At 40.3% G+C, this 17,513-nt stretch overlaps 1 protein-coding gene and 1 long non-coding RNA gene across 2 annotated transcripts; both read left to right on the top strand.

The window, feature by feature from the left end:
- Nucleotides 1–7,085: 7,085 nt before the first annotated feature.
- LOC104097182 (uncharacterized) lies at nt 7,086–10,245 on the top strand. The gene is made up of 2 exons (XM_009603710.4): nt 7,086–7,560; nt 9,129–10,245. Exons 1-2 carry the CDS (start codon nt 7,226–7,228, stop codon nt 9,781–9,783), a joined length of 990 nt encoding a protein of 329 aa, XP_009602005.1. The 5' UTR covers nt 7,086–7,225; the 3' UTR covers nt 9,784–10,245.
- A 128-nt stretch (nt 10,246–10,373) lies between these two features.
- On the top strand, nt 10,374–11,200 carry LOC117276979 (uncharacterized). The gene is made up of 2 exons (XR_004507243.1): nt 10,374–10,924; nt 10,962–11,200. It is a non-coding gene; the product is annotated as an uncharacterized lncRNA (long non-coding RNA).
- The last annotated feature ends 6,313 nt before the right edge of the window (nt 11,201–17,513 follow it).

A 17,513-nucleotide genomic window follows, 5' to 3' on the forward strand; every position in this document is an offset into this window, starting at 1 on the left:
ATTTCTCTATGAAGAGCTGAGAGAACTGGTCCTAAGTAAGAGCAGGCGACCCAGCTGGTCTGGTCAACAAGTAATCTCTCCACCATTTCTTGGCGGAACTAGTCATCTGAAATGCAGCAAAATCGACCCCATTGGTCTCCACTATACCCATGTTCCGTAAAACCTCGTGACAGCTGTCAAGATACTCCTCAGGATCCTCTGAAGGAGCACCATTGAAGTGAATAGGAAAGAGATTGATAAACCTGTCTAATCTCCATAAAGCCTCAGAAGACATAGCTGGCCCATCTCTGACATGTGCCGCAATAACCGGCTGAACTAATCCGACTGGCTAAGCTGCTGGAGCCTGATACTAGGGAGCTATCTACTCTAGAGCGGGAGTGGTAGGAGTCTGGGCTCCTCCTCCATCCTGAGAGACTGTTGGTGCCATGGGAAATGCGCAAGTATGGGCTATACTCTCCATAAGGCCCACCAAACGGACCAAAGCGTCCTGAAGTACTAGGGTGGCAATGAACCCCTCCAAAACCTGAGCTGGTCCGACAGGAATAGTCTGGGCTGGAACCTCCTCGTCAAGCTTTATCTGAGGCTCCATTGTTGGGGCTGTTGCTCGGGCTCTAGGCTGAGCCTTGCCCCTATCTCGGACTCTGGCACGGCCTCTGCCCCGACCTCTGCCCCGCGTAGGAGCTGCCACTAGAGGTTCTGGCTGCTGCTCAGCTGAGGAAGCGGTACGTGTTCTTGCCATTTGCGAGAGAATATGAGTAGAAGAGTTCAATCAGTATTGAGAAAGCAAAATCGCACGACGGAGAAGAATAAAAGTGAAACTTGTTCCTAAACTTCATAGTCTCTGAAGATAAGCACAGATGTCTCTGTACCGATCATACAGACTCTACTAAGCTCGCTCGTGAATCATGAGACCTAGGCAACCTAGTGCTCTGATACCAACTGTCACGACCCGAAATTTTCCACCGACGGGACCGTGATGGCGCCTAACATTTCACTTGCTAGGAAAGCCAACGATAGAGAATCATTAACTAATTCCTTATTTCTATTCAGTAATTAACAATAATTAATTAAGATAAAATATAATAAGTGCGGAATATCATAAAACTGTATTAATTACTACCACCCGGATCTGGAGTCAAAATTCACGAGCATTGTAGAATTTACTACAAGTAATAGTCTGAAAGAAATACAACTGTCGAAATGAAAGAAACAGTAGAACAGAAAAGATAGACGGGGACTTCAAGGTCTGTGAACGCCGACAGATCTACCTTGAGTCTCCGGACAGCGGACCAATAGCAAAATCTCGATCAACCCGAGCCGGTATCAAAATCTGCACAGAAAGTGCAGAGTGCAGTATCAGTACAACCGACCCCATGTACTGGTAAGTGTCGAGCCTAACCTTGGCGAAGTAGTGACGAGGCTAGGATAAGACACCCACATGTAACCTGAACGGTATAATCATGCTAGTGACAGCAACAGTAAATAAAGAAATAACGCAGAAATAATGGGAAGGGAACATGCAGTGGGGGGAATACAACATAAAGAGTGAGAATAATGAAAAGACAGAATTAAACCGAGAATCCTTAAACGAATTGAGCAATTAAAACAGCAAGGAAAACTGCACGGCATCACCCTTCGTGCTTTTACTCTCAACCTCACCAAATAAATAAATAGAATGACACGGCATCACCCTTCTGCAGTATACCTCTCATAATAAACACAGCATCACCCTTCGTGCTTTAAACCTCTCATAATATACACGGCATCACCCTTCGTGCTTTAAACCTCTCATAATATACACAGCATCACCCTTCGTGCTTTACACTCTTCCTCACAATCCACAGAATCAATAAAAACAGATAGAGAGAAGTTTCACAAAGAAATTAATATTTCATCAATGATTACTTTCACAATTTAAAATCTCAACCTCGAATCAATATTCATAATTTTATCAACCTTGGTGGAACCCGATACAAGTCTCCCAACATTTCAACAACACCAATAAGCATGGATAACAAGATTTAAGACTATAAATTTGTAAGAATGGAATTTCACTCGCATGCTATGACTCGACCACAATGTATAGATGCTCGTCACCTCAACTATACATAGTATTCAACAACAAAACACGTAGCAATTACTCACACAATACCTATTCCCTCAAGCCAAAGTTAGACACAACACTTACCTTGCTCCGAAGACCACTAAATTCTCAATCACAGCTTTTTCTTTACAATTTACCTCTAAACCACTCGTATCTATTCAAAAATGACTCAATAACATCAAATGTTGCTAAAGAAATCAATTATATTTCATAAATTAAATTTCCCAAATTTTCCTCCAAAAAATTTGAAAAATCGACCCCGGGCCCGCTTGGTCAAAACCCGAGATTCAGACCAAAAATCTTTTTACCCATTCACCCCCGAGCCCAAATATGTAATTAGTTTTAAAATCTGACCTCAAATTGAGGTCTAAATCCTCAAATTTTGAAATTCCTAAGTTCTACCCAAAAATCCTAATTTCACCATAAAAATTCTAGATTCTAGGTTGAAATCTTGTTATAAGATATAAAAGATTAAAAGAAAAGAGTTAGGAATCACTTGCCTATGATTTGTGGAAGATTTGGTCTTTGAAAAATTGCCTCTTAAGGATTAGGGTTTTGAAAATATGAAGAATGAATGAAAAATCCCGTATAAGCCCCTTTTACTCAGCTGCAGGTGTCGCAATTGCGACCTAAGCTTCGCAAATGTGAAGCTCGCAATTGCGAAGGAACAATCGCAATTGCGATGCCCTTCACAATCCCGCTGCCTTCGCAAATGCGAGTAAAGTGTCGCATTTGCAACCACTGAACCTCGCAAATGCGAGTAAATGTTCGCATTTGCGAACCTACCCTCCCCAGACTCCCTTCGCAATTGCGAAGGTAACCTCGCAAATGCGAGAACTGTTGGCCCAGGCTTCTGATCGCAATTGCGATGAAAGCCTCGCAATTGCAGACCCTGTTATGTTCGCATTTGCGATGCCTGATCTCGAAATTGCGAGATCAGAGGCCTGTAACAGGTTCAGTTATACCAGCAAAATTTCTAAGTTTAAAACATCCCGTGGCCTATCCGAAACTCACCCGAGCCCTCGGGGCTCCAAACCAAACATGCACACAAGTCTTAAAACATCATACGTTCTTGGTCGCACGATCAAATCTCCAAAATAACACCTAGAACTATGAATTTAGCACCAAATCAAATGAAATTCTCAAGAACACTTTAAAATTCGTATCTTCTCAACTGGACGTCCGAATCACGTCAAATCAACTCCGTTTATCACCAAATTTCATAGACAAGTCTTAAATATCATAATGAACCTGAACGGGCTCCGGAACTAGAATATGAAAGTACTAACAATGCCAAATATCAATCGATTCTTAAAAATAATTAATTTTCAGACTTTTAATTTTTATCAAAAATTCATAACTTGAGCTAGGGACCTCCGAATTTGATTTTGGACATACGTCCAGGTCCTATAATTCGATACGGACCCACCGGGGCCGTCAAAGTACGGATCGAGGCCTGTTTACCAAAAATATTGATCGAAGTCAACTAAAATCAATTTTTAAGTCAAAGATATCCATAGCGGTTACGGTAAAGTTTGCCATACCTTTTCAAGTTCCCAATTTGACACCAACTCCATTAGCTACCCCACGAGCATTCTGTACCTCGGCATTCACAGTCTTGACACGAGAGTTGGTTGGAGGAAGCTTTAATTCTAGTCTCTTTGAGGCAGCCTCAGTCACGAAATTATGACTTGCTCCAGTATCCACCATTGCATGAGCAGGCTTGTTGTTGATGGTGAGATCCACGTACTGATTGCCATTCTCAGTAGGTTGGATAGCTCGCTTCGTGATAACATCACATAATCCGATCATACCCAACTGTGCGGTTCCCGAACTCTCTCCTTGCGGCTGCTCCTTCTGTTCACGGACCATGGCGCTGAGGCTCTTTAGGTCGGGACAATTCCTGAAGCTGTGCGGCCCTCCGCATATGTAACATCCCTTCTTCTGTGCTTGCGCCTTCTTCTCAGTGTAGCCCTGACGGCCACTCGACTTTTTGGAATCTTGAGTCTTGTAGTATTGTTGTTGTATCTCCTTGCCTTTGCAACAGTCTCGCCCACCTTTGACATTATTAACCTTTGATTCTTTGCCTTTTCCTTTGTCATGCTTGTCATGCCTGAAATCCATCAATGATTTGGCCTCCACTATGGCTTGGTCTATATCTGCGACTTGCCGGCGTTGCAACTCCTGCTTAGCCCAATTTTGTAACCCGTCCATGAAGTGGAACAGTAAGTCATCATTGGTCAGGTTAGGGATTTGAAGCATAAGGGTAGTGAACTCCTTGACATAGACACGTATGCTCCATGTTTGCTTCAACTCCCTAAGCTTGCACCTCACCTGTTACAAGACATTGTTTTGAAAGAACTGTCGCTTGAACTCGGCTTTGAACTGATCCCATGTGCTAATAGTACATAGACCATTATCCACGTCGGCCATCTTCCTTCTCTACCATAGCATGGCAGTCTCTGAGAGGTACAACACTGCAGTGTTGATCATGGCCTCATCGTCCCTCACTTTGTCATGCCTGAAGTAGTTCTCCGAGTGCCAAAGAAAGTTTTTCACTTCTTGTGCATCACGAACACCTTTGAACACCAGGGGTTTGGGATCCTCAATCTTGGCCTCCATCGTCACCACAACATTGTTGGCTGCCACGGTCACGCCAGCACTAACATGCTCCTCGACTGACTCTATCTTTGCCTTCATAGCATCGATAGTACTCAAAGCCTCCATGAGTCTGCACTCTAAGGCAGTGATGGTTTACCTTAGTTCCATCTCGGTCTGTGTACGTCCCTCCAAGTCATTTCGTATACTCTCAATCTCTTCAAGAGTGTGCCCCTCAAGAACGCTAAGGGTGCATTCCACCTTCCCCAAGCGTTGGTCAAAGATCTCCAAGTCGTCCATCCCCGCATTCATCTTCATCACCCACTCTTTACCGAGCGAGACGTCCTCGGGCAGGACCTCCACTTCATCCTCGCTCGCCTCAGTGGCAGATGGCTCTTGGGATGTAAGCCCTTCGTTTGATACAACCTCGGGTGGCACCTCCTAGCTCTTATTGGTGGCATTCCTCTTTTTGTTATGGTCACTCTTGTCAGCAGCATCTTGGATGACGTTGGCTTGGGTGTTGGCAGCGTTAATTTCTCCATCGTTCGTCATTCCCTTAGTTGCAACCTTTACTCTGATACCACGTTGTCACGTCCTTAGTCGTTAACTAAGTACACGTGCGGCACTTGACAACTCGCTCACGATCTTGCACAACTTGCTCACGTTCTTGCTATGCCAAGTCAGTCTTACTACACTCAAGATCGCTAAGAGAATGGTAGAAAGAACACAAAAGAATTGTTAAAGGAAGCTTTATATTAGAGAGAACTTGATTATTTTGCTTGGTGAATTATAAATGAATGACCCCCTTTATATACTAGTCTCCTAGGGGCTAGTGTGTAAATATTAATTGTTATACAAGTCCTTAATATTTACAATATGAGGACTTTCTCTAGAATTCTCTACAAGCCTAGAAGATTCCAAGGACTTTTCTAGTAAATCCATAGGGATCTAGGGTCTTCCAAAGGAAATGTTCATACTTTTCTAGAATCTTCTCACAAATACTAGCCTTCCTCCTATGTAAGCTTCCACATATCTTTAATATATGCCAAATGGCACCTATGTGGCTTGATGATATGGCTGTTCATCACATAAAGCTTAGTTTGAATTTGAGTGAGACCCTGATCCATTCGTCACGGACACTTTGATGATTGTCGCAAATACTGATTGTTGATCAAATGTGACGAACAAGTAATTTCGATCTTGAATGCATTAAGTTTTGCTTTATTAACGTTCTTGATCTTTTAATACTTAAATTTGTATGAAATGCTTGAATGCATTTTGTGGAGAAATTAATTGAAGTAATCTTGATCTTCAGAACTCTCTTCGAATTAGGCTAATGGGCCATTGTGCTTGCACCACATGTATGTGCTAATTTGGTAAAAGCCCAATTAAATGATTTAACCCAATAATATTTATTTGGAGCAACATTTAATTAAAATCAAATAACTAACCAAATTATATTTAGTCACAATAATATTTATTTGGAGCAATATATTTTGAATTTAGAATATAATTTAAATTTTTTAGGGATATAAATTTACAAATGCCTCTAGTTTAAGACTTGTTGAAGTGTAAGCTTGCTCGAAAATAAGACTTGAACACAGATCATTCATTTCTTGTCTTTTTGGCTCTATTCCAAAATAAAAAAGATGCAATTCTACATCGAAAATCAACAATTTATCACATGAAAAGCGTAAAAGCGACACCAGGTAGCCACTCTAAGGGATTACTATTTAAAAATTAATTAATGCGTCCTAAATTTTAGTTTTTCAGTTCAATTTTTCGAGACGCAAATATTCTGAAATTAAGATTTTCAATATAAAATTTAAAGAAAAAATAAGTATTAGCTAATCACTAAATAACAACCCTAAAAATGGTTATTTATACACTTCGCCCCCATGAAAGCAATGCTTTGGCTCAATTTTTTTTTCTTCTTTCTCTTGAGAGACAAATTTGCAAGACGTGTAATTTTAAAGCACAACTTAAATCCCACTGTTAAAAGGATCGAAACTTTACTGGAGTAATTAGCATAAAGGAACCCTCTGAGTTTAGGAAAATTTCAACTTCCGAATTTCCAATTCCTAATAGGACTTTGAAATTTCTCTGAATTCGTGATTTTAAATTAGATATGGATGAGTTCCTATGAAGGTTGGCTTTGACTAATTGATTAAGCTATATATAGTGAAAATTCAGTAGTAATTCTTTTGCTATAAAAATTAGTTTGATGATTTTTTTAAGTCTATATATAAGTTCAATAATTTTTTATGTAATTATACTATGTTTTACATTTAATTAATTGTTCTTGGATCAGTATTATACAAATTAATGAACCTAGTAAAGCACGCCCAAAATTATCCTGTCAAAGTAAAGAGTACAATCGTGTCGTGGAGAAAATAAAAGTAGGAGTACAATCTGTGAAACACATGGTATAATAGATGCAAAGCTCGTAGCACTCCGCCATTATTGAACTACAAAATCTACAACAAAATACAGTAAGGCAGAGATATCTCGCCACTTACTCTCATGGCTCTGCTATCATCATCATCGAAAGGAGTGGTAATATCTCTGCCGGTGCTGGTTCTCACCGGCGCCGCCTTTTCCGCAGTACTCCTCTTCTTTCTTTTCTCCTCACCACCACCTCCAGCTCCGTGTAATTGCCTCGTCACTCCAACAACCACCACAGTCGCCGCCGTTGGTGGATCCAGATCCGGCGCCGGAGAGAGGATCTCGACGACAATAGAGGATATAGAATGGGTGAAGGAACAGATCGAGGGAAATGGACTCCATATGGCGGACAATGTGTTGCGCAAAGGGATCAACCCTCGTACCCGCCAACAACAGCTCCAGGATCTACTTCAGTATGAAACTTTTCCAATTTATGCTTTATCTGATTTAGCAGTTAAAAAGATCATGCTTTTATTGTGATTGCTCGTAAATTCTGTAATTTTGTTGAACTTCATGATAGTTTTGTGGTTTTATTGGAATTTGCTTATTCTTAGGAAGTACTAAGTGACTGCAGATTAAGTTAGAAAGATATCCAGTCGAAGCATCTGCGACTTCATGCTTTTTTAGTATAATTACTAGTTGGCGGTTTTGTTTCTAGTGTGCTAGATTTTTACTTTAGAATTAGATCTTTGTGAGAGTTTTAACAATCTAGTTAATCTAATATAGGTGGAAATTGATATAGAATGTAGACAGAATTATATGATTAACTTAATCATTAATCTATATCTAAAGAAAGATAATAATGGCTTCTATGGTAAAATAAGCATTTGTGTTTTTCAAAGGCTATGTGCAGGGGAGTAGAAAATGAGTAAGAAGGCAATGAGTCAAAAGCTTCATATTACTTATCTCTGAAAAAAAAAGTTCCATGTGGCTAATTTTTTATTTGTATATGGAGAAATAGATGATTAAGAAGAGATTGCACAGACATCTATTTTTGCATTGTCCAGTTGCTACAGATATCTGTAGATATCTGGAACATGTTCCTTTCAGTTTAGGACTCAACTGGGTGATGCCAGAGAGAATTAAAGATGCTTATAGTAGTTGGAGTCTATGGAAAGTTGGTAAATCCATCAGCAAGATCTGGTAAATGTTTCCTGGATGTATTTTTTGGGCTATTTGGACAGAAAGGACTAGAAGATGTTTTGATGGTTTAGCAACTCCAAATTACTCCTTGAAGGCTAATTGTATAGTTTTGTTATATAGCTGGAGTAACCTCTCCCCTAGTAGCTCCCCTGGATTATTTTTGGAATTTGCTAGCTCCTTAACCCTAGCATAGGACCATCTGCACAGAGCTAACATATCATCTTTTGTATTAGCACATGGACAATGCTCTTTTGCATCTTCGTGATGCTTTTTATAATATCTCTTACTTTCATAAAAAAAAAAGAACAGATTGCACTTTTTGAAGTATTAGCAGAACATGAAACATAGCTCTAACGAGAAACATATATCCATTTTAATGGAACTTCTTCTCTCTTATGGTTTTACCGCCCTCTTTCTATGTCTGTCTCTTTTTTTTCCTTTCTATTTGAAAGATAATGGGTACACGTCTGTAGTTCAAGTCACAGATAGGCAATGGGAAATTTTTTAATAGGTGCTTTCCTCTTTTTCGCATGAAGAACAATCTATGGCTTGGCAAAAGCAAAGTAAAATTATAGGGATATTCAATTGTTTAAGACTCTAATGGCTACTAACTTTTGTTTTGTTTCTTCTTTACTTATGTTCACGACTTCTTAATTTTCTGTAGTTTTATTCATCTTCTTTTCACTCTGCATTCACGTATGTATTATTGCAACTTCCTGATGAAACCATCTTTTACTTTTCCAAGTCGGGTTCCAGTCTGAATTGTTCATCAAGTGCTAGCGTTAGTGGCTAGTAAGTCGTAACTTGGCATGTTAATGTAACTTCTTTGTTTTTTCAGGTTCAAGGGCATATCACACTATGAAGGAGAACAAGCAAATAATCACACGGCCCTTCCTTGTCCTGGTGAACTCCTTGTAGAAGAGCACCATAGCAATTATGGAGAGCCATGGGCAGGAGGGCGGGATGTTTTTGAATTCCTTGCAGAGTCAGCCCATCTAACTCCGGATTCCCAAGTCCTTGAGATTGGATGTGGGACTCTTCGTGTTGGATTACATTTCATCCGGTATTTGAACCCAAAACACTTCCACTGTCTCGAGAGAGATGAACTTTCTTTAATGGCTGCATTCAGGTATGAGCTTCCCGCTCAAGGTTTATTAAACAAGCGCCCTCTTATTGTTAGAGGTGAAGACATGGATTTCAGTAAATTCGGATCCGGAACCATGTATGATTTGATATATGCAAGCGCTGTGTTTCTTCATATGCCTGATAAACTTGTTTGGGTTGGTTTGGAGAGGTTAGCTGGTAAATTGAAACCTTTAGAAGGTCGAATCTTTGTGTCACATAATATAAAGTTTTGTTCACGATTGGGAGGAGAAGAATGTACAAAGAGGCTTAAGAATTTAGGGCTGGAGTATATTGGCAAGTTTACCCATGATAGTTTGCTATTCAATCACTATGAGATTTGGTTTGGATTTAGGCGAGTCAGAGCTTGAATTCGTGTAGAGAGTTGTTTGAAGACCTAATATTCTTATGCCAACAGTTATCAGGCTGCGTCTGAAAGCATGCTTTCATCGTGTACATTTTTTTGTCGCAATTCACTACTCGAAGTCTGGCACGAAATCCATCTTTGTCGTTTTCTGTGTAAAGATGCTTCAATTTCCTGCTTGGAGGTGGATCATCATTGTCGGATCCTAACCTTGAAGAATCGAGTTTTAGCTATAGCGGCTGACCATGTGAAGTAGAAATGATTTGTTGCGGTAAAGCTGATATATGAGACAGGGTTATGATATGTTACCATACCCGAGTTTGTAACCTTCGCACTGAATTGAACATCTAGTTGTAGCAGTTTTTTATCACCTGCTATTTGTGCATTATTTAATGACTTATGTAACATTGCATGCTACTTGTTATTCTTGCTTCTGGATTTTGTTTAATTGCAGTTTGGATTCTTTTAATGAATGAGGTCAATCATTTTCCCCCTTCAAGTGATTGCCAGAGAAGAGTTGCATTACGAAAGTACAAAAACTCAGTTCCTTCTGTACATGTAACAACTAAAGAATTCTACTGCGCTTCAGGTACATCTGTCATCCTACTCCAAAAGGCTAGCACAAGGATACATCTTATTTCGATCTGAGTAAATTCCTTCTCTCATATATCAATACAAACACACGGGCGCGCGCGCACACACACACATCCTTCTCCTTCAAAAGAGTCTGATTTCTTTCCCTATGTAGAGCATTTGTAGCTCTACATTCAGACAGTTGATAACCCTTTGGGGAAACTTCAACCCTTTTTGCTGATGAAAGTGGTATAACTCGGGATGGAGAACACCAACATTTTGAGTCTCTGCAATTGGACTACTTGTACAAATGAGATTTCAACTAAAAGGATATTGATGGTTGGTGGTTTGAGCACCTCTCTACCCTTTGATGACTTTCATAAACTGAACCTTTTTTCCTCCAAAACTGCAGGAATTAGGTTTTTTTTCTTTATGAAGTTAGGTATTTCATTAGAAAGGCATCAAGTAGATGCAATAGTTACAAAATCAGAAGACAAAAATACAGAAAAACAAGAGTTTGTAAGCCCCTTTAGGATGTGCTAAACTATAACTAAGGATCTAACAAAGTCCAAAAGGTGGTTAGTGCTAATTACAGGGGTTAACTTGACCCAGCTAAAAAGGGTGAGCAAACAATTAGCTTTAAGAGTGTGATTTGGAGTTGAGATTCCATCAAAGCATCTTTGGTTCCTTTCATTCCACAAAACCCCCAAAAATTAACTGCAGGAATCGTTAACCAGATCTCTTTGATGGCCTTATCAACTTCCCAAAGACTTTTTCTTGTGTATGCCTCCCTGATATACAATGGCATGACCCAGTTCAAGCCGAAAAGACAAAAAAACATGTTCCACATATCAGTGGCAACTGGGCAATGCAAGAGCAGGTGACTGACATTCTCTAAGCTTTCCTTACACATGTAGCATCTATTGACCAGCTGAAAGCCTCTTCTATTGAGATTATCCTGTGTTAAGCAGGCTTCATATAGAGCAATCCAGCTGAAACAAATAACCTTGGTGGGTAGTTTGGTCTTCCATATTAGTCTCCATGGCCAAGGGTCTGAGTCAAATACCTGGTTCTGAGTACAGATGTGCTTATAGCATTCTTTCACTGTAAAGATGCCATTGTTCCCCCACTTCATAGTGTCAGGTAGATTCTCATCGATGGTGAAGACCTCCACTCTGGCTAACATGTCCATCAAGCTGTCCATTTCCCAATCTTGTATAGATCTTCTGAGGTGCACATCCCAAATATTGCCAGTTCTGTTCTGGGCAATGGAGGAATCCTTATCAAGGGCAATCTGGAAAATGGTGGGGTATTCAAACATGAGTGAGATGTTGCTCATCCATTTGTCTTTCCAAAATTTGATATGTGCTCCATTCCCTGCTTTGTAGTGGACATTCTGGACAAATTCATGTCCAAGTTTGTTGATGTACTTCCATTGCCTAACCCCATAAGGTGCAATGGAAATTTAGTGCTCCAATTATCTCTCTTCCCATGCTTGGCGTTGATTACCTCCTTCTAGAGGCTTGAATCACTTGTGCCATATCTTCATAATCATTTCATTAGCAAGCTTTTGTTATGGATGGTGAGGTCTCTGATACCCAGACCTCCTTTGTATTTTAGTTGCATGACCTTGTTCCACTTTATCAAGTGGAACTTATGAGAGTTGTTGTTCCCATCCCATAAGAAACTCCTCTTGATCTTGTCTAGTTGATTTAACAGCTTTTTGGGAATGGGGAACAAAGACATGTTATATGTAGGGATACTATCGAGCTGTAACGACCCGGTCGGTCGTTTTGAATATTATAACCTCGTTCTCTCATTTACTGCTCAAGTTATGCTTTACAGTTGTTTTATGACTTACCGGGTTAGTTGGTTCGGGTCCGGAAGGATTTCGAAGTGAAATGAGACACTTAGTCTCATAATTGAAAACTTAAGCTGGAAAGTTGACCCGATGTTGACTTATGTGTAAATGACCTCGGATTTGAATTCTGATGATTCCAATAGCTCCGTATGGTGATTTTGGACTTGAAGCGTGTCCGAAAAATTATTTGGAGGTCCGTAGTGGAATTAGGTTTGAAATGGCGAAAGTTGAATTTTTGGGAAGTTTGACCGAGGGGGTTGACTTTTTGATATCGGGGTCGGAATCCGATTCTGAAAATTTGAATAGGTCTGTTATGTCATTTATGACTCGTGTGCAAAATTTGAGGTCAATCGGACGTGATTTGATAGGTTCTGGCGTCGTTTGTAGAAATTGGAAGTTTCAAAGTTCATTAGGCGTGAATCTATGCGTGATTCGTGTTTTTAGTGTTGTTTGATGTGATTTGAAGACTCGACTAAGTTCTTATGATGTTATAAGACTTGTTGGTATATTTGGTTGAGGTCCCGGGAGCCTCGGGTTGAATTCGGGTGGTTAGCGGACTAGGAAGTAAGTTGAAGAAGCAGCTAAAGTTTTGTTGTTGCTGGTGTAATCGCACCTGCGGAGTGGGAACCGCAGGTGCGATCCCGCAGAAGCGGGGAGGGAGCCGTAGAAGCGGTTAGGAAGGATTTGGGTAGGGGCCGCAGATGCGGACTTGTGGGCGCAGAAGCGGGAGGACGGGCTCAGGTGCGGGCAGGCGCGCAGGTGCGATGGAATTTTCCGCACCTGCGAAGGCACAAATGCGGTCCAAGGCTTGCAGAAGCGGAGGCAGCTGGGCTAAGTGACTTTCGCAGATGCAGTGTTTTCACTGCATAAGCGGGACCGTAGATGCGGAAATATGGTCGCAGGTGCGAAAGCATTGGGCAGTGTACAAAACAGAAGGGTTCGAGAAATTTTGTCATTTTTGACATTTTCAAAAATGGGTGAGGCGATTTTTGATCGAAAATCACGGGAAATCTTGAGGTAAGTCACTTGTGATCATTTCTACTCCATAATATTGAATTATCATTGAATAATCTGACTAGATTACATGTTTTTGAGGGGTAAATCGGGGATTTGAACCTAGGGATTTGAAAATAAGATTTGAAGATTTGGAGGTCGAGTTGAGGTCGGATTTTGATAAAATTGGTATGGTTAGACTCGTAGTTGAATGTGCTTTTGGATTTTGTAACTTTTATCGGGTTCCAAGACGTGGGCCCCACGGACGATTTTTGAGCTAAATTTCGAATTTTGTTGGAAAATTAGTATTTCTTATGGAATTAATTCAAATAAATTTTATTGACTGAATCGAATTATTTGTGGCTAGATTCAAGGCGTTTGGAGGCCAATTCACGAGGCAAAGGCATATCGGAATAAAGAATTACACGGTTTGAGGTAAGTAACAATTCTAAATTTGGTCCTGAGGATATGAAACCCCAGATTATGTGTTATGTGATCGGTTTTGAGGTAACGCACATGCTAGGTGACAGGCGTGTGGGCGTGCACCATAGGAATTGTGACTTGGTCAAATTCCATAGAACTGTATAGTTGAATAATCTGTTGCTTTTTGTACATTCTCCATGTGGTAGAGAAATTGAACCACAAATCATGTTTAGATTATATGTTGGCATTGTATGGACCCACAGAGGTCGTGTAAATGTTGAACTATCTGTTTAATTGTTGTTTTGTACTCAGTCACAGTTTACTTATTTATTTTATCTCAGTCTCTTATTGTTCATTATTGATGCATTATATCATTGTTGTTTGGGCTGATTTCATGATTATTGAGAGCCCGAGAGACTGGAGAGATTTATGACTGAGTGAGGCCGAAGTCCTGATTGTGAGATATTATATTATAGCACGTGAGTTGTCCGTGCAGCACGTGAGTTGTCCATGCGGATCCATATATTATACTATAGCACGTGAGTTGTCCCTGCAGCACGAGAGTTGTCCGTGTGGATCCAGATATTGATGCTATAGCACGTGAGTTGTCCGTGCAGATTATAGCGCTTGGGCTGTAGGAGCCCCCCCGGAGTCTGTACACCCCCACTGAGCGCGGGTACCAGTGAGCGCAGGTACCTACTGAATGCGGGTGCTGAGTGAATGGAATGGCTAAGTAACTGTGGTCCTTAGAGAATGCATTTGATTTCATTACTGTTGCACTTCAGCTGTCATATATCACTGTTTTGAAAATTTCTAGGAGATATTATCTTATGTTTCAGTTGAACTTGACATGAAATTACTGTTTTGGCCTTAAATGTTGAACTTGAAAGCATGCCTATCTTATTATGTTGGAAATTACTGTAATTGGACTCAGTTGTGAAGCTCGTCACTACTTTCAGTTCTTTATTTAGTATTGTTACTTGCTGAGTTGGTTGTACTCATACTACACCCTGCACTTCATGTGCAGATCCAGGTATTTTCGGACATAGCGGGTATTGATTCTTTCGCACAGTTGATTTTTCAGAGATTCAGAGGTAGCCGCCGTGTTTCACAGACCTTGTCTCTCCTTCCCTATCTCCTTGTTTACTGTATTTGGTCTCAGACTATTATAGACCGTGTTTTCCAGACTTGTATTCATATTAGATGCTCATGTACTCAGTGATACCGGGTCTTGGGAGTGTTTATATTTGTACTTGTGAGATTTCTTCCGCTGAATTTAATTATTGTGTTTTCAAATTTAAAAGATATGTGGTTTATTGAGATTGTCGGCTTGCCTAGTATTGAGAAAGGCGCCATCACGACGGGTGAGATTCTGGGTCATGACACGAGCACACTATTTATGAGAGTTAACCTTTCACCCATTGATAGATATTGCATCTGTCATGATGCTAATCTCTTCTCAACTTTCTCAATGACTCCATTCCATACCTCGCAACTCTTAAATTTAGCCCTCAATGGGAGACCTAGGTAGGTCGTAGGAAGTGCTCTAATAGTATAGCCCACGATACTAGACAACTCCTCTAAGTTTGGCACATTGTTTATCGGATAGATGATACTTTTCAACTTGTTGACATGTAGCCCTGATAAAGCCTCAAATAGTAGAAGAGTCAGATTCAAGTATAGCATTTGAGATCTTTCTGCCTCACAGAAGATCAAAGTATCATCGGCATAGCAGATGTGATACTTTGACAATGTTCTCAGCATTTGAATCAGCATTGAAACCCTGGATCCATTGCATTTGTCTAGCCTTTTCCAACATTTTGCTCAGTCCTTACATGGCTAGGATGAAAAGGAAAGGTGAGAGTGGATCTCCCAGCCTTATCCCTTTCTGCGAAGAGAAAAAACCCACAGGTCCTCTGTTAACAATAATTGAGTATTTCACTGTTGAAATACTAAATCTGATCCACTTGATCCACTTTTCCCCAAATCCCATCTTCCTTAAAATAGAGATAAGGTAGGACCAATTAAGTTGATCAAAAGCCTTCTCAATATCTAGCTTGCACATAACCCCAGGTTCACCGCTTTTAATCCTCCAGTCTAGTACCTCATTGGCAATGAGAGTTGCATCAGTTATTTGTCTGTGTTTAATGAAGACATTCTGATGGTTGGAGACTAGCTTCTGTGATGACCCAAAAATATCATCTTTAAATTTAATAATTAATTATGTAATCTAAGCACTATTTACCATTACTCGACTTGCGTATGCAGTCCGTAAAAAAAATTTCGAAAAGTTTTCAGGTGAAAAATGGATTAAAATGTGAATTAGATGCTTAAAACACAACTGAGTTGACTTTAGTCAACATTTTGAGAAAACGGACTCGGATCAGTATTTTGACAGTTTCGGTAGGTCCGTATCGTGAATTGGGACTTGGGCGTATGCCCGGAATCAAATTCCGAGGTCCCTAGCCCGAGATATCGAATTTTGATGAAAAATTTAAAGTTTAAGTTCAAATAGTGACCGGATGTCGAATTATGTGCAAATGACCCCGGAATAGAATTTTGATGACTCCAACAGCTCCGTATGGTAATTTTGGACATAGGAGCGTGATCGAAATTTTATTTGGAAGTCCGTAGTGGAATTAGGCTTGAAATGCCGAAAGTTAAATTTTTGGGAAGTTTGACCGAGGGGTTGACTTTTTGATATCGGGGTCGAAATCCGATTCTGAAAATTTTTATAGCTCCGTTATGTCATTTATGACTTGCGTGCAAAATTTGAGGTCAATCGGACTTGATTTGATAGGTTCCGGTGTTGTTTGTAGCAATTGAAAGTTTCAAAGTTCATTAGGCTTGAATCTATGTGTGATTCGTGATTTTAGCGTTGTTTGATGTGATTTGAGGTTTCAAATAAGTTCGTATGATGTTTTAGGACTTGTTGGTGTATTGGATTGAGGTCCCCGAGGGCCTCGGGTGAGTTTCGGATGGTTAACGGATCAAAAATGGGACTTAAACAGCTGCTGCAAAAGCTACTGCAAATTCTCTTCTGATGTGCAATCGAGCCCCCAGAAATCGAGCCGAGGATCGAAGGCAGGCTCAAGATCCATGATCGAAGGCCACTGATCGAAGGCCCAGGATCGAGGGTTATGACTAAGGCCAGTGATCGAAGGCCATAAGGATCGAAGCCATGATCGATAGCGAGGATCGACGGTTGTGATCGAGCCCCAGGGTCGAGGGCCATGATCGGACTCCCCATGATCGAACTCCCATGATCGAGGTCCAGGATCGGACTCTCATGATCGAGGTCCAGGATTGGACTCCACGATCGAGGTCAGCCTAGACAGATCCGTAAGTTATAAAAACAGGGGAGTTTCGTCCCATTCACCATTTTTAACAACTTGGAGCTTGAGCAGAGGCGATTTTTGATATATCTTCAAGGAAAAATATTGGGGTAAGTGTTCTTAACTCAATCTTGGTTAGATTACCCGAATCCATCACTGTTTTTAACATTTAATTGGTGATTTAAGTTGGAAAAATTTGAAAACCTTCTTGGATAGATTTGTGGATTTGAGGGTCGAATCGTTATTGGAATTTAGTCATTTTGGTATGGTTAGACTCGTGGTTGAATGGGCGTTCATATTTCGTAACTTTCGCCAGATTTCGAGACATGGGCCTCACAGGCCATTTTTGAGGTAATTTCAGATTTTTATTGGAAAACAAAATGTAGTATTTTCGTATAGAATTAATTTTATAATTTTTGTTGACTATATCGAATTAATTATGACTAGATACGAGTCGATCAGAGTCGGAAAATCGAGGAAAAAGCATAATATTTGATTAAATGGAGCAAGTCGAGGTAAGTGACTTGTCTAACCTTGTGGTGGGGAAATTTT

The sequence above is a fragment of the Nicotiana tomentosiformis genome, chromosome 1, assembly GCF_000390325.3.
Source record: "Nicotiana tomentosiformis chromosome 1, ASM39032v3, whole genome shotgun sequence".
In the NCBI taxonomy this organism is placed as follows: domain Eukaryota; kingdom Viridiplantae; phylum Streptophyta; class Magnoliopsida; order Solanales; family Solanaceae; genus Nicotiana; species Nicotiana tomentosiformis.